Here is a 23,416-nt window from a genome sequence, read left to right as displayed (position 1 = left end):
GGATATCTTAGAAATGTTACTTTTATCAGGACAGTTTTTAACTTTGGTTAGGAGATACTAGCACATCTATTGTCTTTTAATGCCCTTCCAACTCGTATCTGGTAACCATGACAGATTGAGAATTCAGCACTAACAGATCGGTCAGATTTTTGAGAACATCCCAGGGTGTGAGTCCAGTGCTGAGTTTTTTCATCATGGGGTGTTTGCTCTGGTGAGGCTGTTCCTAGTTTGCTCTGAGGAAGGGAGGAAGAAAGTCATTCTGGAAGTGGGTGCTGCAGTCTCAGGAGCAAATAGGTGCAGGCAGTGGGGGAAGCTCAGCTGAACAGCAGTGAGTGCCAGAATGCTGATTTTCAGCTGTCCTTGGATTGATGGTGTACTTTTTTTTTTTTTTTTTTTTTTTTTTTTTTTTTTACCTTGAAAGCAAAACACACACAAAAAGCTTTGATAAGATTTTGTCTTGTAGGTCAGTACTGGTTACATATTGTAAAGGTTTATGCCCTGGGAGAGGAGAACTGATCCTTTGCATTTGGGCTTGAAACATACAGTGAGTGGTGAATATACACTCGACTGATTTTTTAGTACTGTAACATTGCACTTTGGAGACTTCTGCAATTGAGATCTAACAAATCAAGTATCAATAGGGCTCCCTATATGAATTTGTCTTCCTGCAGTACCTGTGACAGAGCCATTGTAATGGAGATTTCAGCTACCTCTGCTGTGACTACTGCAGTGAAAGCAGCTCCTCTAAGTGCCTGCAGGGCCTGAACCAAGATTCACTGGAATTGGTTTAAAAAAAAAGAAAAAAAAAAATTATCTTTCGAAGACTGAAACCAATTTTGGATCTAGCCTCTCCTGCAGGCTTGGACGCCCCTTGTTGCTGATTGCATGCTTTTGGTCATGCAGTCTACTAATCTACATAAATTAATAAATAATATGCATAATAAACAGCACACATGCAGCAAACCATGCCTGAAGGACTGCTGCAGCTTCTAGTGGCATTCCCTGCAGCCTGGGCCAGAAATGCTGCTGAAGGCAGGGGATTTGGGCACTGCAGAAGAGCTTGGTGCCATCACTAACAGGTCCTCCTTGGCCTTTAAAAGGTGGCACTGTGTCATTCAGCCAGGGAACTTGATATACTTGCCTTTAAAACAGTTTTGAAGTCTCCTAAGCAGGGCTGAAAGCCCCATGCCTTCATCAGACCTAGATCTTCTGGCCTTTCCCCTCCAAAATATAGCAGGTATTTTGGAAGGTGTTCTGAGCAGCGGTGACTGTTTGGGCTGTAGGGAGCACTGAGAGCATTAGACCGCTCTTGATGTCTTACTGGATTTGGACTGAAAACCTTGTGCTTCCTTTGTGAGTCAAACCCAGCCTTTGTGCAGTGCAAATTGTGCAGGAGGAGGGCCAGAAGATCTCTCCCCCCCTGAGTGCTGCTACATATTCTTGCATAAGAGAGCAACACCATTCATCTCCAGCTCCTTGCAGCTTGTTTTTCCTTTCAAAAACTTCTTTGGAAGTCGTAGTGGAGCTGAGGGATGTGACTGAGGAGAGCAAGCTGTAAGACCGCCGACATACGTGCTCCCGTGCCATGCTCCCCATGTCAGAGGCTGGCCGTGTGCATTGCCTTGTCGTGCTTCCCCTGCGCTGCCTTCTGTGTCTGCAGGGTTAAGCAGGCTTCTTCCTGGAGGAGGGCTGGGGTGCTTTGGTGGCTCTGTTGGTGCATACAGTGCTGTACACAAATAAAGTGTTCAAATTAATTAATGTGAGGGATATTTCTGGTTCTGTAAATTAAAACCAAGCAATAATAAGTTCTGTTGCTGAAGGGAGCACACGAGCCAGCTACCTTGCAAACAGATGTCTGGCTGTGAATTCATCAAAGGCTCACATGTACGATTCTTAGCATTTCTTCTCATTATCACATTTATCAGGGAGTGCAGATGAGCTGCTTTTCCCCTACATCCTGGAGGACAGTTGCTTTAGAGGGAGGAGCTGGGTCTCTTCTGGGAGCAGACGGTGCCAGGGATGCAGCCAAGCATCTCCCTGCTCACACAGCCATGGGGCTGCAGGCTGGGCCAGCCCAGAGGCATGATGAGAAGGGCAGTGGTGCCCCAGAGCTGCTGGGTGAGGTGGGCTCCCTCCCACAGCCCAAAGAGCTGGGTTCACACCTCTGTCTGCGTCTCCTAAATGACTTGTGCTTGTCTGGCCTGCTTAAGATAAAATTTAAGATTTGTCTTCAAAGCTGCTGACTGACATGTTTCCTTTATGAATTCTTGTGGATTACTATTGATTTTTGACTGTGGTTTTCAAAATCCTACTTCTAGGACTCCGGAGATTTTCCTGCTGCAATAATAATGTATTGTCATTCTTAATATCTCAGATCCTTGACACAATATTCATATTAAAACCACAAAAAAGCTACATTAGAGTAACACTGAGGGTCTGTCTGGAACCCACCAAGGCAAGGGAAATCAAAGTCAAGGCTGAAAATTAGGGCTGACACTGTGAAACTCATCCCATTGTACTGCCTATCACAGATATGTGCGATGGCAACATCACTTGTGCTTAGTGATGGGTTCCTCCATACAGCAGGAATGAGTTATGATGGGCTGTAAATTGTCAGGATTAACTACTGTGGTTTAGAGTACCTATTTTTTTGTGGAGAGCTACATAAACCAGTATTATGGAAGGCACTTTAACATATTTTATGAACTTTTGTTCTCTTTCAAACGCAGTGCTTTTAAAAATTCATTCTGCATTTCTCCTGGCTGCATAAGTCAGTAAGGAGGGAATGAAAATGTCACAGCATTATCTGTGTGAACTTGTAGGTATTTTTCTTGTAACTCTGTCACCTCCAAAATGCTTTGCAGGCATGCGCAGCTCTGTGAGTGCGTTGGGTGTTTGATTCATTCACCTGTATGGGCGTGCTGTCCCAATGCTTGAGGTTTGATGCAATGTTCTGGGATTCCACAAAACACCAGACCTGTGTGATGGCACACAAAATATCCCATTAATGTTGGATACTCAACATCACGTGTAACATTCACTTTGCTGTTACAGACGTTCTGGTACTGGGAAGCTCAGCATTACCCCAGCTGCTTTCGGAGATGCAGTGATTTCCAGATTAAACAATTTTTGGAAAGGCCAGAGAAAGCTGCAAGTTCACCTGGATGCTTATAAGTCATAGTTTTTATCATATCCACCAACATCAAAATGCAGTGTGTTTGGGAAAAGCGTAACTGCTTTGCATGTACCAACAGGGTGGGTGTTTCACTTGAGAACACCAAGAACTTGTCAGCATTGAGCAGCAGTGGGTCACAAAACTCTTCTGAAGAGAGAAATAATTGAAGGTAGCCTTAAGATAAATCACATACCTTAGCACTATCACACCTGATCACTTTAAAGCCAATTCAGCATTTCCAAGAGAAAAAAAAAGACTAGAAGAAGCAAGGTGAGTTTCTTTAATTCCAGAATGATGGTAGTCCTGAGCCTACTGATGCACCGCAGGGCTAGGCACTGCAGTGCAAACCAGTCCTCGTCTCATAGGGGAGTTGTGGCCCTTAATAATGAGAATCTTAGGGAATTTTGAGCATGAAACTGCTGTCAAAGTACCAAGGTAACCACGTACGTGAGGTGCACTTTCAGCCACTGTTCCTTCCGTCTGTGGGTGAATGTCAAAAGGAATATTTTGTAACGGTTCCCCATGACCCAGATTTCACAGAGGTCTCTCACGGAGCAGTCTTTGCGTGAGCAGTGTCCACACGTCCCAGGGACACTCAGCCCAGATCCAAAGGCAGTGCTGGAGCTGCTGTGTGCAGAAGATCTGTGATCACTGAGGATTGCAGTCTTGTTTGATAGCTCAGCCTTTGTGCCCTGTGGATCCATTTTAAACCGTCTGAAGCAGGAATAAATCTCTTACAATGACCACTAGTTTTTTTTAAATAATACAAGATGGGTCTGTGAAGAGGTGTTAAAAAGTCAAAATGAAAGGCAGAGGTTATAAGGAAAACCTGCTCATTGGGCAGCCCTGCAATGCAGTAAATAATAACCCCAGAGGTGAAAGACAGTCTGCTCTAGAAAAAAGACGATGGAAAAGACCTCTTTTTTTTTTTTTCTGTGGGTGTTAGGGAGAAAAGGTCCTTTATTCCTCGGTAACTTTTCTGATTTTGAATATGTGCCTGTCTGGTCACAAGGAGCAAGGTCACTCCTACTGCTCTGGGCCCAGGCTTTGTGCTGGCGCTGGCGGCCGCTCCTCTCCTCTCTCCCCTTTTCCTCCCTCCCTCCATCTCTCCTTTTCTTTTTCTCCTGAGGTGCAGATGGCCACATTTGCAGGTTAACTGGAACAGCTGGAGGCACATTATTAGCTTCCTGCTGCTAACTCATATTTGCTTAGATTTTTTTTTTTAACAGCAACATAATTTACAAGTAGTAGGCCAGTGACAAAGCTGGCATGTTCTAAATCTGCATCTGATTTATATAATGCCGTTGCTTATCAGTGAATGAAGTCATAATTATTGCTTTGTACCATTAAATAGCATAAATATATAAACTGTTATACAAATTGCAGCAAATGTTTCCTCTGGGGAGCTCTAGACAAAATTTTAATGTACTGCATTTGTCTGTGGTGGCAGTTTCTATGGTATATAATAACGTTGATAAATTTTACTGTAGCAAGTGACATTTTATAACATTAATCCTGGTGGTAAAATCTGATGAATACTGCGGCTGTACTGGTGTGTGCGAGAAGACCGAGAGCTTTTGACACCAATCGAATTGATGTGGATGGTGTTTTAAGGCTGCACGCCGTGAGCCTGTGAGAACGGTGCAGGGATGGCAGATGCTGCTCTGGGATTGAGGAGGACTCAGGCGGGCGCTAGAGAGCTCGAGTTGATGGTAGAGATAAATTCAGTTGTAACAAAATCGTTATTGATTGGTACATCCTTTGTTTTGAGAAGCAAAAGGAAATCGAGTGATAAAATAAAAACCCTTTAAATCTTCACTGGCTATTTAAACTCTGTGCACGTGAGCCTGTGACAAGCACCTGCGATTGCTGGGGATACAACATCTGGGCTCATCTCACTCCTGGTGTTGGGCATCCGGTTGCTCCGTGCCTTGCTGTTCCCATGGGGGTGGGGGCAGCCCTGAGCGTGGCACAGGAAAGCAGCTGGGAAATCAGCCTGCTGCCAGTCAAGATTGGCCCTGGGGTTGCCACTGCTCACGCCTGAGGCATCTGCCATTCCCTGTGGGTTGGCCATGGCCAAGAGCCACCAATCCAGTTTCCTTCTTTCCTTTCTTCTTTCCTTCCTTCTTTCCTACCTCGCTCCCTCTCTCCCTCTTCTGGATGGCCAGCTGCTGGAGGAAGTGTGGTTGCGTTTTGGTTCTGTTTCTGAAATACCATTTCCAGAAGTAAATGGATATCCCCAGGAAGGATCCTGGAGTTCAGTGTGCTTAGGGCACTCTTACTAAAAGTGAAGACCATTGTACTTTTGTACTTTGTCATTTAGACTACAGCTTCACTTCTCCCTCTGGAAAGCGTATTTCTCTGTGTTCTCCATGATGTGGTCTTTCCTCCTCAAATTGCTGTTTCCATGATGATAGATAGCATCACGGTGCAGTTACAGCATTACAATCCCAACCCCATTGCTATAGCAGAAATCCCCATGACTTCAGGCTGAGTGGCATGGAGATGACTTGTCTGTGTTTTCCTTGAGAAGTCCGAGCGTGTCCTCTGTGGGTTTTCCCATAAAACGTATGTATAATACTTAACTGTACATTAAGTAAAAGCGAGTTAGAATACCCCCGCATTCCTTCTCTCCAGTCGCTACCTGGAGCACAGAGCTGAGTATCCCCACCACTCCCATTATTACCACACAATTCTCAGCTACATTACAAAAAGGAGTGCCGTTCTGCCAGCTCGCGTTTCCCTCCACATGCAGGTTGCTGGCTGTGGCTGCAGCGTGCAGCACAAAGCTGTTATTGCTGGAGATGGGTGGTCACGGCCTGGTCCCTCAGCACGGCTGTACAGGCAGTACATGGCCAGCCCTGGCCTTCTGCACCCAGAGCAGTGCTGTGCTGGGCACGTGAGGAAGGGTAGGTAAGATAAAACAAGAGGAAAACAGTTTTGAATTTACTCTTTGTGTATTGAGGCCTTTTACGATTCATCAGTAAGTAAATATAAGCTAAGGGAGTGATTTGTTTCTAACAAGCTTATAAAATACTGGAGTCATTTGTGAGTTTATTGGAGTGCTGATTATAAACATTCCCTCATGCACACTCCTGTGTGTCAAATTAACATTGGAAATACAAATATTGTATCTTTGAATATTTCTGCAATCTCTTCCTAAGTACTGGAGAACTTTGCAATGGAAGGCAGTTGATGGCATTGCATGTGAAGTTGCCGAGTGCTCCGTGATGGGTTTGGATGTATTTTTCCTCTCTTTGGCACTTGCTCACTCCTCTGCTTCAGGTAGCCAGCTCCATGCCCTAGCATTTTGGTTTTTGATACGATGCATAATTGATGCTTGTTTTGCTGCAGAGGTGCAACAGCTGTGTGCAGTGCCTGGCACGAGCCCTGCCTGAGGAGCGCAGTGCTGGGCCGGCAGTGGTGGCTGCTGTCACAGTGGTGATGTCACTGTGCCCTGCTGGGGCAGCCCAGGGATGGGGGCACCTGGAATGCTCTGGGGAGAAGCTGAAGCCTGTGGCCTCATCTGAGGTTGTGCTTTGCCATCTCCTCTTCAACATTCCTACTAAAATAGGCTGTCGCTGTTACTACCCAAGTGCTGTATCTTTCACTGTGGAACTTTTATGTTACTAAGCAGAGGAAATTTGTGCAAGGCCAGCTCCTAGGCTGGCATTATCATAGTGGCTGCCATTTAAAGAGTCAATTTTTTGCCTACAGGCCAGGTATTGTTATCAGAGTTCTGCCTGTTTTGCATATATACGATTGTATCTCTGATACCTCTCGGGGTGACGGTAGCAAATGCTGACTTCATAGTGTTGATTGTTGAATTGGGCCTTCAAGTAAGAACTTGCAAGAAAAATGAAGAATGAAACAGTGAGTAGCAGGTCTCTAACAGATCTTTATTGTTGCCTTGTTTTTGGTTCAAATAGGGACTCCATGACAGCTTGATTTAGGATCTTATTTTATTTGGGAGAGTGGCTGAAAAGCAGCCTGATTTTTTCCTCTCCTTTCTCACACTTTCTTAGTACCTTCAGCTCCTACTCATCTGGACTTTTTGGGGAAATGCTCCTAAATCTATACTGGGCTCAGTGGATGTTCCTCAGCCCCTTCTCTGCAGCAACCCCATATGCCTTTGAACCTTCCCCAGCAGCCCCGGTCACTCCCATGCAGGCTTCAGCCCAGTGTTTCTCCATGCCCCAGAGGTGCCCTCAGTTGCATCAGCTGCTGTTGCATCCAGAAGGGCCATGCCATTTTGATTTTAGGTTTTGTGTATTGGATATGTTACCAAGTGCAACTCCCTTTCCAAAAGGCCGTGGGATTCTCGCTCTCCTTACTCAACGTGAGGCTCCCACGGGGGATGTTTCCCACCTGGACCATGGGGTGTTAATTGAGCAAATCCCATCAGAAGCCATGGAGATGCTCTGTACGTTCACTGCTGAGTATTTCCATAGTATGAGAATACATTTCTGCATAATGCAGAGGTGCTTCAGGTATTTTCTTGCTTCTGTGCAGATCCTTCTTGGTGACTGCTTTAAGGAATATCATATGTTACTGCACCTTAGGATTCCCAGCTTAAAGTGTCTAGTTTTCATTCTTTTGGGCGGATTTGCACTTAGCAAGCTTTGAGAGATACTCATGAAATATGTCACCTATCAGAGCCAGACCTTGTTTAGTCACACTTAGTGTTTCTGCTGGTAGTGGCATCTCATTTTGTCAGCCAGCACAGCGGCACCAAGTGCACTGCCAGGGTGCTGGGCTTGGGAGGACATGGGGTGGCTGCGAGGTGCCAGGCTGTGACTGTGCCCATGTGCCCAGGCGGCTGTCATGGTTTGCCTCTTCCTCTCCCAGTGAAAAGCTGAAAGACACTGACCAGTACAGGGATAACAGAAGTTTTCTTAACTCTTGCCAAACAAACAAAAAAGTATGGCATTATCATACCTTGAAGCCTGGAAGTATGTTCCTCTGTTAAGTGTATGCTTGAAAGTTTTCATTTTGCTATGAGTTCTGTTTCACTCTCGTTTTACCAGTTTTCAGCTTCCCTGATGCCACCAGAGAAGTGCTGTAAGGCATTCCTGTAATCTGAGTATTGCTGAGCATAGCTGACAACAACTGGCTTGCAGCCTGCCAGTCATGTTAATTATATACTATTAGGCACCATTAGTCTGGTGATTATTTACACAATAGATTTATAGTCTATCTCATGTCAACGTGTACTTGGGAAACTTTAATCTGAAGATCAGAGACGCTCATCTAGACACTCATCTATGGGAGCTTGGGTGTGTAAAACCCTATTGTGTGCTCTCTGGGATGCATGGTGCTGGCACGGCTGGTGCTTGGCTGCTTGGCTCTTCCACCACATGAGCATGAACCACAGCAGCAGAGGCTTTGCCTGTGGTGGTTCTTGCTCGAGATCTGGTGGCTCTGTGTCACCATGGTCATGAGAGGATGGTGGGGGCTGGGTGGGTATGGTGGGACAGAGCTCCTGGTGCTCAATGCCGGGCCTGTGCAGTGAGTGTAAAGGGCCTTGCACCCATTGAAACTTGGCTTGAGGCTTTGCATGTTCAGAAAGCACTTGGCATATTCCAGTGGGATGTTTAACAAGTGTAGAAATGGTTTAATTTTTAGTTGCACAATAATAGATGTCAGGTAGGTCCTAGTTATTCTCATATGCCTGTTCTGAGCACTTTGATGCAATATTGCCAATAGGACCCTGGGATGAACCTGCTCTGGGTGTGCAGCGGTGCAGGGAGCTGTGCAGAGGGGGACATCAGGGCTTGCAGCAGGGTGCTCGGGTTTGTCACAGCAGTGTGAAGGATGCCAGCACAGGATGGCTGTGTGGCAGTGGGCCTGCACTCGCAGCTCTGTTTTACCAGGTATTGGCATTAAACTTGAAATAGTGCAGCTGTGAACCTATCCAAACACCAGAATACAAGACTGCAGAGTTGCATGGGATGCATACCTGTGGTGTTGTCATTCACCTCTAGCTGTTCCTAAGGGTTTTTTAAGCTTCATCCAGGCTCATTCTGTGCATGTGTTTCGGCTTGCATTCTCAAGATAGGTTTGTTTTTCTTGTACAGATTTTGCACTACCATGGAAGCCGTTGGAGTTAGTCCTTAATGAACGGTTGTGATGGAACAGCCAGACCTATCAGACTTCAATCCATGAGAAGTTTTAATGTAGGCAATTGAAACAGACGTGTTTTCACAGAAAGGCTGTTAGATTCTGAAGTTACAGGGCTAAAGTACAGCACATCTCTGTAAATGATCTATAAATGCAGTTTCTCAGATTAAAATATGCCATGTAGGCAGAGCCCCTCTTGGATGCTGCAGCCCGCAGACTGGTGATGCACAGCTCCGTGGACTCCTTTGAACTTTCAGGTTTTCTCTTTCTTGTAAGCCAAAAATTAAGCAGTAGGACAGCCTTGGTGGGCCCATCTCCAGCCATCCTCAGTGACACAAGGCCTTCCTGTGCCACTGCAGCACAGGCTCCGGCTTAGAGCAGGCTGCCCTCATGTTCAGTAGAAACTGTGCAATCTCATCCCAAGTCCCTCTGGGACTGTGCTTCTTTTTAATGGTCATTTTAATATTGCAGCACAGTGACATGTACTGGAGGCAGTGAACTCACAGCTACCCTATAAATAATTTGGCATCTAATTCTGCATATTTTGAGCTTGAGGCCCCCTGAGATGCTGAAAAGAGTTTAAAGCCTGTTATGCAGTTAGGCTAATTTAGCCTGAAAAAAGAATACCTGGAAAAGAGGCCATATAATGAGTGCATCGCCAGAAGCATTGGAGTTGGTTACCAGAACCCATTGGTGCTGGTCCAGCACCAGTGAAGCCTGCCAGGAGCTGTGGTCTCCTCACTGCTTCCTGGTTCCCAAAGCCCTTCCCCCACTGGGAGCGGGGCAGCCCCTCGGCTCTGCCAGTCTGCTCCTGGGGCTGAGCATCCACCGGAAGGCTGTAAGAAGGAGACGGGTTTTAGTGGGTCTTGTGCCAGAGCCAGCGCATGTTTGGAATGCTCTGCAATTTTGTTGGTTTTCCTTATATAGCTTCTAGAAAAATCAAAGTCCCCATGTTATCATTTTCCATTAAATTGATGTTTCTAACCACAGTGGACAGCTCTCATATCCCTTGAAAACTTATAATAGTAAAATTGTCATAAGGATGAGGCAGGAATGCAAGATTTTATTAAACAATCGTCAGCTCATAAAAGACATCAGTGTTGTGCGCCATTCTAGATCATATAAATGTATTTCAAAGCAGAATCATATTTCAGCGGAGAAAGAATGCACAAAAGAACACAGGTACCAGATCCCAACAAATATTAGGGCTGCTGAGGAGGGGTGGGTGCAGGTGCGTGGTTACCGCACAGAGGCCAAGGCCACGTGGCTGTGCCAGTTGAAGTGTGGGCAGTGTGTTGGTGGGACATGGGCATGCTCAAGGCTTTGTGGGTTGGGATGGGCACAGGTCTTGTGGCGTGAGGCTGGGCGTCCTGCTCGGCTGTGTGATGTGCTTGGGAGCAGGACGGGAGGCGTCAGAGAGAGATGTGAGCTCTACCTGGATAAATAAGTATAAATAATTTTCTTTCTGATATGTGACCGGATTATTTTCCAGTTGATTTCCAGCCTTGGTCCCAAATGGGCCACAGATCAAAAAAAGATAAGGGTCAGTTACAAGGTTGAGCTCATTCAACGTTGCCATGGTAACTGACCTCCAGCATCCCTGTGAGGATGGCACCCAGCTCCCCAGGTGACGCTCAGCTGCCGCGCCATCAATCCGCTGCCTCCCACTGTCGGGCTGCGAGGCCCCGCGCCGGGTCTGCAGGGTATGGGAGGGCTCGGCCTTGTCCACCAGGATTCATTATGGAACCCACTAGCACAGGGTGTTCCGGGGGTGCCGTACAGCGGGATGGGGTATAGAAACAGCAGCAGTGAAAGAATGCCATCTGGATAGCAGGCATCGTCCAAGTCTGGCGTGAACCACTGTGAATCTGCCGTCTCCTGGCAGTGGTGTGCCCTGCTCCCAGCCCCAGGCTTTGCAGTCACGTTGGATCTCTTGATGCTGCCGGCCCGGCGTTCCCATGGCTTTGTTCAGTAGGGATGTCCATCACTGTCACCTCCTGGCCACAGCCCCTCGCTCCTGCACAGCCACATGGATCAGTGCTTGGGCTCCTCCTGCTTTTCTCTTGTTACAAATGTATCCCTTTTCTTACTTATTTACTGAGGAATGAATTGCATAAACAGAATAGTTTCATGCAGTCTTCGTTTTATTTCCCTGCATTCATTCCAATTTGTATTTATTTCTGTTACAATCGGAGCTCTCCTTACATGGCCCATTTAATTCTACCGGATTTATGATATAGGGGATGGGAGAAGGTTCTCTGTGAGCACAGCATATTAATGCTTTGTTACACTGAATTACAGCATTTCAAAGTTCATTAAAAGTGTGGTTAAGCCATGGATGTGTATATCTGAGTACAGGAAAGACGTTCCCTTTTATTGCTGTAATTTGCTGCAGCGAGGTAGAGCCGTGGCTCAGGATGTGTGCTGCTGTCAGGAGCATCAGACGGCCGCACGCACTCCTTCAAATTAGGACTGTTGTGGTTATTCCATGAGGGGAAATTTTGCTTTATTAAATCAAGTTGAAGAGAAGTTTTAACTAACAGTGAAGACGATGCTGTTTTATTGTTCAAATTGCAGTTTGTTATTGGTTTGATAACATGTCGGTACGTGGCACTGTTAGTGCATCGTTTTATATCGCTATTAATATAGTTATAATTAGAAATGCAGCTGATACAGTGCGCGGGCTTAATACAGCATTATTAATTATACTGCATCCTCGCCAGGAGGCTGCCGGCGTCAGTTCTCTTAGAGGCTCAGAGACTCGTTGTAATATGTATTAAATGCACGCTGCAGCAGCAGGAAGGGCTGTATGGAGAGGCGCGCTCCCACTCAGAAGCGGGCAGGGTGTTGGTGTAAATGCAGCTAAGCTCCTATCAACACACGTGAGCCATCCTGCAAATGCATTTCAACTTGAGAACAATGAGGACGTGCTCCACCGCCGCGGTTCAGCCGGGGCCGCGCAGCCCCCAGCCCTCCAAACAGGCAGCAAATTATGTACCTCAACATTTAGACAATCGCTGCCTTTGACATCGGTGGGCACCACCCAGGTTTCACCTTCAGGATTCAGATAATCAGCTCTCGTTCCTACCGGCTTCCCTCAAGACCAGTATGGAAATAAGTGTGTGTCTGCCAGGGATCAAATGCTTTTGGAGACAAAAGTAGGTACTGAAAACATTACAGGATACTATCATCTCCCCATGATACTTTTACACAAAGCGCTCTGTTCCTCTTTTGGCCTGACATAGTTTCAGCCTGACAGAATCCAGCAGGCCTGCTTGTTTTAAGCAAGAGCACACCCTATTATTTTTTTGAGAAATGAAGTGTAAAATTAATGCTTATTATTTTGAGTGCAGGAAAAAAGGAAGGCAAGGAGCCCAAGATTCTTGTTGGCCGTGCGTGGCTCGTTTAGTGTTAAATCAATTGATCCCCGCATAGATACACTTACGGAGAGATGGGAGACGATCTAGCACAGCGAGCTGTAAAAATCTGCATTTTATTTTACAAATGAGAGGGGCTGCATAATTCACTGGAGTTATGTAGGTCTCATAGATGCCTGTCATTTTTATTTTTTTAAGAAGAATAGAGATGAGGGGAACGCCGCGATGCGCTGTGCTGCTGACGCCCGGCGCACGTGGCTGGAGGGAGGGCCGGCGTTGGCTGCGTTGTCTGGAGGCAGCCTTGTGCTCCTGTATGATCCCAGATAATTCACTGAAGTTATTCTCCAAAGGTGACTGAGTGCCCCTACACACGCACCGCGTTTCTGTGTAAAATAATATGCTGTAAAATGCCACGGAGAAGAGAGTGATTATAGCAGCAATTCTATCTATATCTTTGGGCATTTTCATATTTTGAATACACATGCATGAAAAGAGAAGCGTTTGTCATGCTAACCATGGTACTTTTTTCCACCTTTTTTCTTCCTGGATGGTTTTATAGACACGAGAAATACATAATGGACTCCTGTGGGAGTGGAATAAAAACCCCCACCGGTGAGGAGAAGGCCTTATAATTCAGAAGTGGATTTGCAAATCAAAAGGTCTTGCCTCGAGTGGGATAAATTTCCAGATCTGCAGGAACCCATTATGTTTTATTATTTTTCATTCGAGTTTTAGTTTGTTTGTTATAGGTTTAACTATTTAAAATACTGCGGGGATCAGCCAAGAGAATGCACAGTCTCTGGTACCTAATTAAACAGACCAAGTCAGTAAAAACATACTTCAGTCAAAATGCTGTGAAATCCTCTTTTTTTAATTATACTGAAATTAAAGATGTTTAGGCTGCAAAAGGAGCAGTCCTCTCATCAGCAGCCTGTGTCTGTATTTATGAACATACGTGCTCACACAGGACCGGGCTGCGCATGAATCACTATTTTCCAAGCACTCACTATGTGGAGAGTAGAAAATTAATGTCAAACATGATTTCTCTGATTTACTCGCAGAAGGAATTTGTTCCATTCCCCCAGTATCTGCTTTGTCGTCTCCAAGTTTATTGCATGCATTGTTGGGCATGCTCAGGTGGTGCGAGGCACAGATCCTTACCTGCTTTCTGCCCTCTGCAGAGAAAGGCCAGCAGCCTCCCTCAGGGAGGGACAGGAGCTTGCCCCCTGCATACTGATCCATTCTGTAAATAATTTCTACTTCCCCCCTCCTCGCATGGAGGTCCCATCAAGGCAACGCGAGCTCTGGGGATGCTCCAGCTGCAGCCATGCAGATGTGTGGCTGTGGGAGATGTTGAGCTCAGCTCCGTGGGCCGCACTGGTGCTGGACCCACTGCTCGCCTTCCCACCTCGAGATCCTGGGAGCACCAAGAACCCTAAACAAACAATAATTTCCCACTGTTTGACTGCTTCAAAGGTTATTTAAAGCAATTATAAATAGAGACTGTGCTTTTGAATGCTGACATTATTTGCAAGATCCGAACGCGTTTGGCAGGAGATTATTTCATGGGATGATGCAGTCATTTCTTGGGTATCTTGGAACTATCAGCTGAGTCAGTGAGGTTTGGAGTTATTAAAATAGACCTGAGTGTAAATCAAGAGGCAATTTCTTTAGTTTTTAAAATACGTGTTCATGACTTTCATGCATGCTGCCATAATGAAGGGAAGATGTTTTTGAGAAGTGCTCACAAAAACCATCTGCAAAATCTTTTAAGTTTAGATGTTCACTGGGTTGTATAAAATGCACATTTTAAACCTAGGGTTTTTTTTAAATCTCTGTTACCCCCTCCCTCCTTTCAAGAAAACCAAAGGAAGTATGGCTTCAATACCTCTAAAAATGACACATAGGCAACAAAAATACAGAAGTCAGTAAAAAAGAGAAAAAAAAGAGAAATGGTATCATCTTACAAAGGTGGTAGGCTGGAATTAAGAATAATTGTTATTATTTCCCTGTGAGTTCCTCTAGATCATGGGGCATTAGCAGTGGGCACTGCATATTCAGTGTACCTCCTAGAATAATGTTTAGGATATGTTACATGGAAATTACTCTTTCAAACGACATTTAAATCACTTTAATGGTCTCTCTTCAGCTTGGAAAAAGCCAAGAGATATAAAATTAAGGCCAGCACTGGTTTGGGCTCCTGCTATTCTTCCACAGTCTGTTCCTCCCTGCTATATTTGCAGTGTAATCTGAGGTGACGAAGCCTGCTTTCAGAGTACGTGGTTGAATTCCCTGTTAAATTCATTTTAAATGCTGAGTATTTAATAATACATACGCAGAGCAGCGACGTCTCTGTTGTGTGCAGAGCGTGAGGAGCGGCACGGGATGGGCGCAGCCCGGCAGCAGCACACGGCGTCGCCTCCATCCCAGCTGCAGATAAATGGCCCTAACGTGAGCGGGGCTGCTCACCTGAGCTCAGTGCACTGGGCTGTGCCTTCCTGGTGGCTGTGGGCCCTTGAAGTTGTGTGCACGGCATTGGGCACGGGAGTTTCTCTCTGACTGCTGCATCGCAGATGCTAATGTGCTGTGTCACTAACAAGTTGTATCATTTGAACCTTGCAGAGGAAGGCATCAATCATGAGTGCAAGCTGTGTAACCAGATGTTTGACTCTCCGGCAAAGCTCCTGTGTCACCTGATTGAGCACAGCTTTGAGGGGATGGGAGGCACATTCAAATGCCCTGTTTGTTTCACAGGTAAGACAGGGAGACTGAGACAAGCCTCAGTGTGCATGGCTTGATCCAGAAATGACACTCGGGGGATTTGTAAAATACTGTATGCCTTTTCTTGGGAAAAGAAATACTGTGCTTGGAAATGTTCAGAATATCTCCTGTCTGAAACTGCAGCACTGAGGAGTTTGACATCTCATGGCACTGCCCAAAGGCAGCCGTCCCTGTGTTACTTCTCGCAATGGGGCCTTTCAGGTTGTGGCCTGAATGTGAGGTGCATCTCTAAGAGCAGAACTTGCAAGGCAGGGGCCTGTTCTTGTGAAGACTCTCCTTGTGCGCCACATGCAGCAGCATACCTCGCTCACATGAGATCCCATCACACAACAGTGTGGTCTGACTCCTCCCTCCGAAAGGTTTCTTTAAGAGCAGCCTGCTCATGAAGACATGTTTCCAGGTCCTTTGCAGTTGTATCCATCTGAGGGCCTGCTCTGTTTTCCTTCCCTGAGGTTCGTTTTCAGCTGTCTCATCAGTGCAAATGGTCCTGGATGGTCCCTTCTCGAAACATCTTCAGGATGCATTTTAAGGGTGCCTTTTACTCACTCGTAAGAATAGCAGTTAACACCTAAGTTTCCAAACTGCACAGGGATCACTGCCATGTGTGACCATGGGCTGAGTGTCAGCTACTGCACTCCCCTCAGCCCTGTGCTCCTTGTGGGATCTGACCCACAGGCTGAGAATTGCTTTTTGAGAACTTGGAGTTAGTTTTTCTATTCCTGAAGCATGCTGTAATGTGTTTGACTGCATCTCTAAAGAAGTTTTTTTCATTTACTGGTGAAAAGTCGTATAGGATGAGACAAAAATTGAATGAGATATGTTTTTAACTAGCTGAAGCTGGAGTTCAATATGTTTCTCATTTCACTTGTTAAAGGCAAGGTAATTATCAATTCAGAATCCTAATGTAGATGGTATATCTGTAACATTAAATCATAATCTTTTTTCTATATTGGAAGGACAACCCATTTAGAAGGTCTGAATACCGTGGCAGCCTGCCCTTTCAGGTTCACGTGTCTGCCAGAAATGCTGCTCTGGGCACTCATCCTCCAGACCAGCCATCAAGGCTGCTCCTGGCCCAGTTGTCCTGCATTAAAAATGCATCCAATGCACCTGCTGTGGGGCCAGGGCTCCCTGCAGGAGCGGTGACGTCCTCTGCTCGCTCTGATGACTGAGTTCTTCCAGTCACCCGTGGACAGCATTAGCTTTATGTGAAATATCAAAAGTCCATCCAGGATTTAGAGCCCGTCAGAAGTGAGCTGACTGCCAGCCTGGAGATTCTAAATTGACCACCGGTAAGGACGTTCTGCTGCATTGAGTGTTGGCACTTTTCTGGTGGATATCCTTGGACTTTTTAGAGTCTTCGCAGTCATAAAAGTGTATAACAGAGTAGTGCATGATGGGATATGTTATATGAAACAATTTTAACTAATTTTACTGTGTTCTTTCAGTTTTTGTGCAGGCAAATAAACTGCAGCAGCACATCTTTGCAGTCCACGGACAGGAAGATAAAATTTATGACTGTTCCCAGTGCCCACAGAAGTTCTTCTTTCAAACAGAGCTTCAGGTATGTTTGCAAGAGGAGTAACAGCAAAGCCAAGGCTGTTGGTTTTTCTGTGTGTAGCATTCACCCTTGTATGGCAACTGGAGAAAATGCACATCCAGTACAGTCTCTCCTCCTGCTCTTAAACTCACTCTCCTGCCTCCTGGGATGCTATCAGGAGAGAAGGGTCTTTGAGCATGGCTGAAATAAGTAAATAAGACAAGGCAAATATCATGATTCTTTATGAGTATTCCTCTTGACAGTAGAGTTGCTACATCCTGACATGTCTACGTCAAACACCTTGTAAATAATTTCTTTTTCTCTATTAATAATTTAGGAACTGATTAACATACAAAGACTAAGCAAATAGTACACTGCCCTTACTGCTAAATAGTACACTTACTCACTGCTAAGTCAAAAGTGAAGGAATTTTCCCCACCCAGGTGTGAGAGCAAAGCGTGGGTACAACTGAACATGATGCTTCATTAGCAGCTCCACCAAGGCAATAGCACATTAATAAGCAGCAGGTTCTGCCAACCAGGCATTGCATACTGGTTTCCCTGGGGGCTGTGGTCTCTTTTGTTTTACCTGCTCTTGAAGTGGAGCCTGTCCTATGCTCTTGGTTGCTTTCTGAGGGTCTGGGCCTTGGAGGTGCTGCTGGAGTCCTGATCCCAGGGGTTGCCCTGATCCCAGGGGTTGCCCTGGAGTTGTATTGCTGAGGTTGGGCTTTAAATTGTGCCGTACCTTTGGTGCTGAGCCCCTAGAGGCTGGAAACTCTGTGGGGCATTAACTTTGTGCTGCTCCAAGTGCAGAACAAGCCCTGTGTGTGTGCTGTCCCACAGGGGAACAGTGCTGTGGTGCAGGAGTGCTGCCCTGCCCTTCATCAGGTGCCTTTACCTGAGCTGTGCTGCCATGGTGTGCTGTTTGCTGGCAAACGTGGCCTTCTCCTAGAATGGTACTGTGTGCCTCATTTACATCTGTTAACTTTGTAATACACAATTTACTTAAACTTTGGAGGGTTTTTATTTATGTTGCTGAATTCCCAAGCTGCTGCCTCTTGTGTCTTGCTGTCACGCTGTGGAAGGATGGTTGATCTTTTCACTTTGTTGATTTTATTTTATTTTTTTCTCCCAGGGGAATCTCTTCTCTCTCTTATGCTAGCAACCTGATTTGCATAAGTGTACAAAAGTTTTAACTATACCTTGTTAATGTTTGAATAAAGTCAGCAGATTTGGGTTTGTGTGTTGTCACCAGGAGCATTTTGTGAAGGCAGCAGTGGTTTGCAACGCCATCTCAGTGTTTTTATCTCAATTTGCCTTTTAAGTGGTATTTGGTCAAGATGCCAGCACAATTAAAATGGGTGTACTGGCTTACTGTGCCACTGCATTAACCTTTACAATCAGACAGTCAAATAAATAGAACCTTGTTAAATTATAGTCTTAGCAGTAGCTCTTTTTTTTTTTTTTTTTTTTTTTTTTGCAATTAACAGTTTAATTACATAGTGTTTCGATTCTGAAGTGTTGTTCATTGCAAAATTGCTGCAAATAGCAGCTGTAATCAGATAAATTATAATTGTAATTTTCCAGTTTTCACGCAGGATTTGTGTGCATTTAACATTTCTGTACTTAAAATAATTACCCAAGTAGCTTTGAATGGTGTTGGCTGAATGAAAATTTAATTCTTAGCTGCACTGTTTCAGTCCTTATTTTAGTGGTGATTCAAAAAAGTGTTTACTTGATGCCAGGGGTTTTATTAATTCAAACACCTGAGTCAAGGAGGGCACAAAACGTGTACAATCAGTTAGGAACACTCAGAACTTCTGATCCTACCTGACGGTTGTGATTATCTCACCAGTAAACGATATGCAAAGCTGCCTGTTCCAGATTCCTCAGCTGTTTGTTATGTTTTTGCTGAATGATGAAGATTTTGTATTATTTTAGTGAACCAGTTGTTGAGTTGTTAGTTCAATCTGCATGAACCGTTTGCTCTCTTAGCGGCACACTTCTTACGTGAGAAAATCGCCATCCGCCAAATGGGCCCGCTTGATGAATTTGACTTTTCAGTTCTGATGCCACTGCTGTAAAATAGCAGCTATTTCTTTTAGGTCAAAATCGGAACCTACGCCTTGTTTGCTTTTTGTATTTTTAAGTGAGATTACTGAAAATACTTTTTCTATAAAAATGAGTATTTTGAAATATCTCCTGATATTTCAAGGAGAAATTGAATGACATTCTTGCAAAAACAGGGAAAAGGAGGAGGGGGGAGAACGACATGCAGTGCAGGAAGAGGTAACTTTTAGAGATGTCCTGGAGCAGTATGAATTAGCCCTGCTGACTTGTAAACGTTTGTCTAAACAGTTATCTTGAACACAGTGCATGCCAAGAGAGGCGTATGCATGCCATGTGATGAAAAGCTCCCCACTCCAAGTGTACATGTCAGTGCTTGGGGCAAATCCTGCTTCAGCAGCATAACACTCCTGCAACAATCAGACTCTCTTTTCATTTCTGAACTAGCGGTTGTATTTTAGCGTGTGTTTGTGCTTTGAAGTTTACGCTATCTGATGGAGCTGTAAAACTAAGGCTTAAGAAAGCTTGGAGGAACAGAGCTCATTTTATAAGCTGTGGAAACTCTGGTGTGAACCTGGAGTGATGAGTCAGGGAGAGGTTATGCTAATACTGCCAGAGGAAAAGAAAACAGGACGGTTATTCAGCTGCTTACGTTATCTCATTGGAAATGAGGAAACAAAACACGGTGTGGTTAAATATGGAGCATGGTGGAAATAGTCAGTGTGATAACTGAGGGTGCCCTCAGGGCAGGGGAGGAAGGGCTGGCAGCTCCTTGTTTTTCACATCCTGTTTGTAGAGATTGACATCTGTGAATATGATGAGAATGGCCTGGGAAAAAAAAAAAAAAAAAAGTAAATTTATATCTAATTCATAATACATCAAGGCTATAGCATTTCTTGCATCCTGCTGAAAGTGCTTGCTGAAGTGTAGAAGCGGGGAGGGCAGTCCTCACCAGTGGGGCAGGGGAGCCCTCTGAGCCTGTCCTGGGCTGTCCAGAGTGTCTGGAGTCACTGTGGCACATGGGGCGTGCAGGTATGGGGTGGTTAGCTGTCTGACAGCTGAACTTTTAATCTTTACTGTTCAAAATATAGTAGGGAGCCCTGCCTGCTCCAAAGATGAGTTAGAAATGGGATATCTGGTGGGTGCTGAGGGTTAGGGTTGCAGTGTTGCTCCCAGCTGGGGGATATGCCTCCTCAGTTTCTTGCATTAAGAAATGAAATAGGCAAAATGTGATTTTTTTAGAGGAACCAGGGGAGTTTTCATACATGCTCTTTTGCTACTGCATTTTCCAAGGAGCCATCACATAACCAATGGAGTATTTGTACTTAAAGGATTAATTCCTGCTGTTTGCTTGTGTTCTGTTAATCATACTGTTTCCTCCTAAATGATTACAATTGATGAAAACCAAGGCAAGGGATACAATAAACAATGTGCACACAACCCAGGTACCGGGGGAGCGGGGTACTGCCAGGTCCTTCCTGGCACAGGTGTTCAGGTGTTTCATTGCCTCTTATGGGTAAAAGGCTTTTGTTCTGCTCAGATTTGGAGATATGTTGAACTGTTAAATTAAGGGAGCTTCACTGGAGAAACTTGCTGTCATTTCAGGTGCCCAGGTCCTTTAAATGAACATGTATCAAAAGGAGAGTGGCTACTATGGCTCATTGGTTAACACTGTGGTCTGTCTCCTTCCTCATTTTATTTTATGTGAAGAGCTGGCAATTTTCATATATCTATAAACAGGCATGAGCTGCTGCACAGAAATTGAGCTCGTTATATTAATAATGATTTACCATGAACGTCCTCCAGGGGCTTGATTTGGTCCACATCAAAGTCCTTAGGATTCTTTCCACTGATTACAGCAGCTCAAGCCCTAAGCAGGTTTTCTTTTTAAAGTCTGCCTTTAACGTCAGCGCGGTGTCAGACACATCTCATACTGAGCTGCCTGCTGCCCGGGGGAGCAGGCCCTGCTCTGAGCCACCTAGGGACAACAGGTCCTCATGGGAGATGTGGAGGTGCTGCTCTGCAGCCCTGGGGCCTCCCTGCGAGCACTGCTGCGAGGCTGGGGGTAGCCAGCTGCTGCTGCCAGCAATTCCTGAGCTGTGCAGTGAAGCAGATGGGGAACGAGAGCCCCAGAGCTCCATCCTAGGGCTCCATTTGCCACCAGTGGTCAGAGCACAGGAAAGAGACTGAAGAGATCTTGGGTCTGCACCCTGTTCTGTAGAACTGTTTGGTGTCACCAGCTGAATTAGATAGGAGTCAAAGTGTTCTTATGAGACCCTGAAATATCTCAGTGCTTCTGGACGAGTGTTTATACAGTCAGAGAGGGAAATGCAAATCTATGGCATTTTGATGCTGCTGCAGGAAAGATATTTTCCCTGGGGACGGGAGAGCGTGGCAGGGCGACAGGACCCAGAGAGCAGCGCTCCTCCTACTTATGTAACCCCTGCTTATTTCAGAGCTTAGCAAGACTGCAGTGTCAACACAGTAGCTGGAAAACAAACCACAAGCTCTTTCTAAGCTCTGTATGAAGCATCAACAAAATATGCAAGCAGTTTTTCAAAAAGAAAACCTATTTTTTTTTTTTTTCATTTTGGATGGGATTTATATTTCTGCATTAATGTATTAATTTCTTTTTTTTTTTTAACTGTTTGTTCTTCCTTTAAAATCCTGATGATGACCCAGGCAGTTATGTGAGCAGATCTGGCTTCTAAAAAATGTTGCTGTGGTGCTTAGAGTATTGTTAAATTTTAATTATTAGTAGTTACAAAGCTAATAAATTACAAGAACACCAAAATCTATTCCAGCCATATTGCTGGGTTTCATTCAGACACAGTCAGATAATTATAACTAACAATAATTAAAAATTAAAAGTGCTGTAGGCACATACCCATCACATTGAGTCTGTCTGCATGAACGTTCGTTATGGACTGCGAAACCAGAAGCGTTACCTCTGTTCCAGTGTCACCGTGCAGAAGAGTTTTTGTCCCCCTGGGTCTGTGGATCTCCGTAAGTTTGAATTCAGTGGGGGAGGTCTGTGTGGCTGTTTACAGACTTGGGGTTAGGAGATGGCTCTCATAGTGTGCAGAGCTGTGGGAATGCTGCTGGGGCTCTGCAGCAGAAGCGGATCTGTCCTGGGCCTGACGCTCAGGAGGGAAATGCTGTGTAAAAGTGAGGGAGGCACCCTGGCCCCTCTGTGTGACTCAGCAGTGCTCTGCTCCCTGCCCCCAGGCTGAGGAGGCGTTGGCACAGCCAGGTCACTTCTGCTTTATGTGAAGGTGATGCAGAAATCCCAAACTGCCCTGTGTTTGGCATGGTTGCAAGGTACAGTGTTGTTGTTTGGAAAGGAAATTCTGGTCAATGTATTGCTTTTTTTTTTTGTTATCTCTGACATCTCTCCAGACGGATGCATAAAGGTCTTTCAAGTCTATGAAGACTCACCTGAGCTGAAGCTCAGAAATATGAGTAGCTGTCCCACGATAGAAAAGGCCTTCTTCATTTCTTGCACCATTAATGCCATTCTGTGGCTGGCCCTGGCTAACAAAATGTGCCCAACTTGGCTTTAACTTGTGCAGAAAACCCAGCAGTGATGCAGAGTGGAGGAAGAAAAGGGAGCCAGGTGAAAGGCATCGTTTGAGTCATTAATGCACTTAAGCGCACCCAAGTGTCAACATGTGTGATCAAGTGTAAGGAGGCATGTCGTTCCAATGTGGCAGTGCTGGCACACAGAAGGGGCTTCCTACAGCAGAGATGGCACTTGAAGCCGGCGCTCAGGCTGCCCAGCTAAACCCGTTGTTGCCTGTCATCTATGCCCTAAGGCAAGGGTCCAACCAACTTTTGTGTAGGCACCGTGCCATCCCAACAGATGGCCATGAGTGTAAGCCGCCAAGAGACAATGTATATGCATCAATTGTGTTTATTGAAAGCACAATTCCTGGCTGGAAATGTCCAAATGTCTATTTATTCTGAGCTAAGATGCCTTTAGTTAATGGATATGGAAATGCAGCCTAGCTTTGAGCTATTTTATATATGTTATATTGCGGTGTAGATACACAAACGTAAGACATGCTGATTTTTGGGAGCCCACTAAAGGTCTGTTGTGGCACATGCAGTCCCTCCCAGGATGGAGTTCTGCTGCCAGGGTGCTTCTCTCCCCTTGCTGCTGGAGGTCAAATTCAGTGGGTGCTGAACATGGTTGTAAATCACTGCTGCACCACGTGGAGGTGTGCAAGGACTCAACCTTGTATGCTTGCCGGCTTTCCTTTGAACACATCTAATCTCTGCTTCCACTCTGTGGTGGAAGCCCTTTGTACTTGGTGGGCGAATGTGTGACATACTAGCTGAGACCAAAGCTAGCTGT

General features: G+C 45.3%; 1 protein-coding gene across 7 annotated transcripts in view; it reads left to right on the top strand.

Annotated features, from left to right (window-relative positions):
- Nucleotides 1-23,416, top strand: part of ZNF423 (zinc finger protein 423) — a 194,252-nt gene that overhangs the window by 156,223 nt on the left and 14,613 nt on the right. For all 7 annotated transcript variants that reach the window (XM_052686737.1, XM_052686738.1, XM_052686740.1 and 4 more), the window contains 2 exons: nt 15,295-15,426; nt 16,902-17,017. In XM_052686737.1, coding sequence (XP_052542697.1) covers nt 15,295-15,426; nt 16,902-17,017 — 248 coding nt within the window. The remainder of the gene's footprint in view (nt 1-15,294; nt 15,427-16,901; nt 17,018-23,416) is intronic.

This window comes from Tympanuchus pallidicinctus, unplaced genomic scaffold (genome assembly GCF_026119805.1).
Source record: "Tympanuchus pallidicinctus isolate F22 unplaced genomic scaffold, pur_lepc_1.0 scaffold22, whole genome shotgun sequence".
Taxonomy (NCBI): Eukaryota; Metazoa; Chordata; class Aves; order Galliformes; family Phasianidae; genus Tympanuchus; species Tympanuchus pallidicinctus.
Note: the sequence above shows the minus strand (reverse complement) of the source record. Positions and strands in the feature narration are given on the sequence as shown.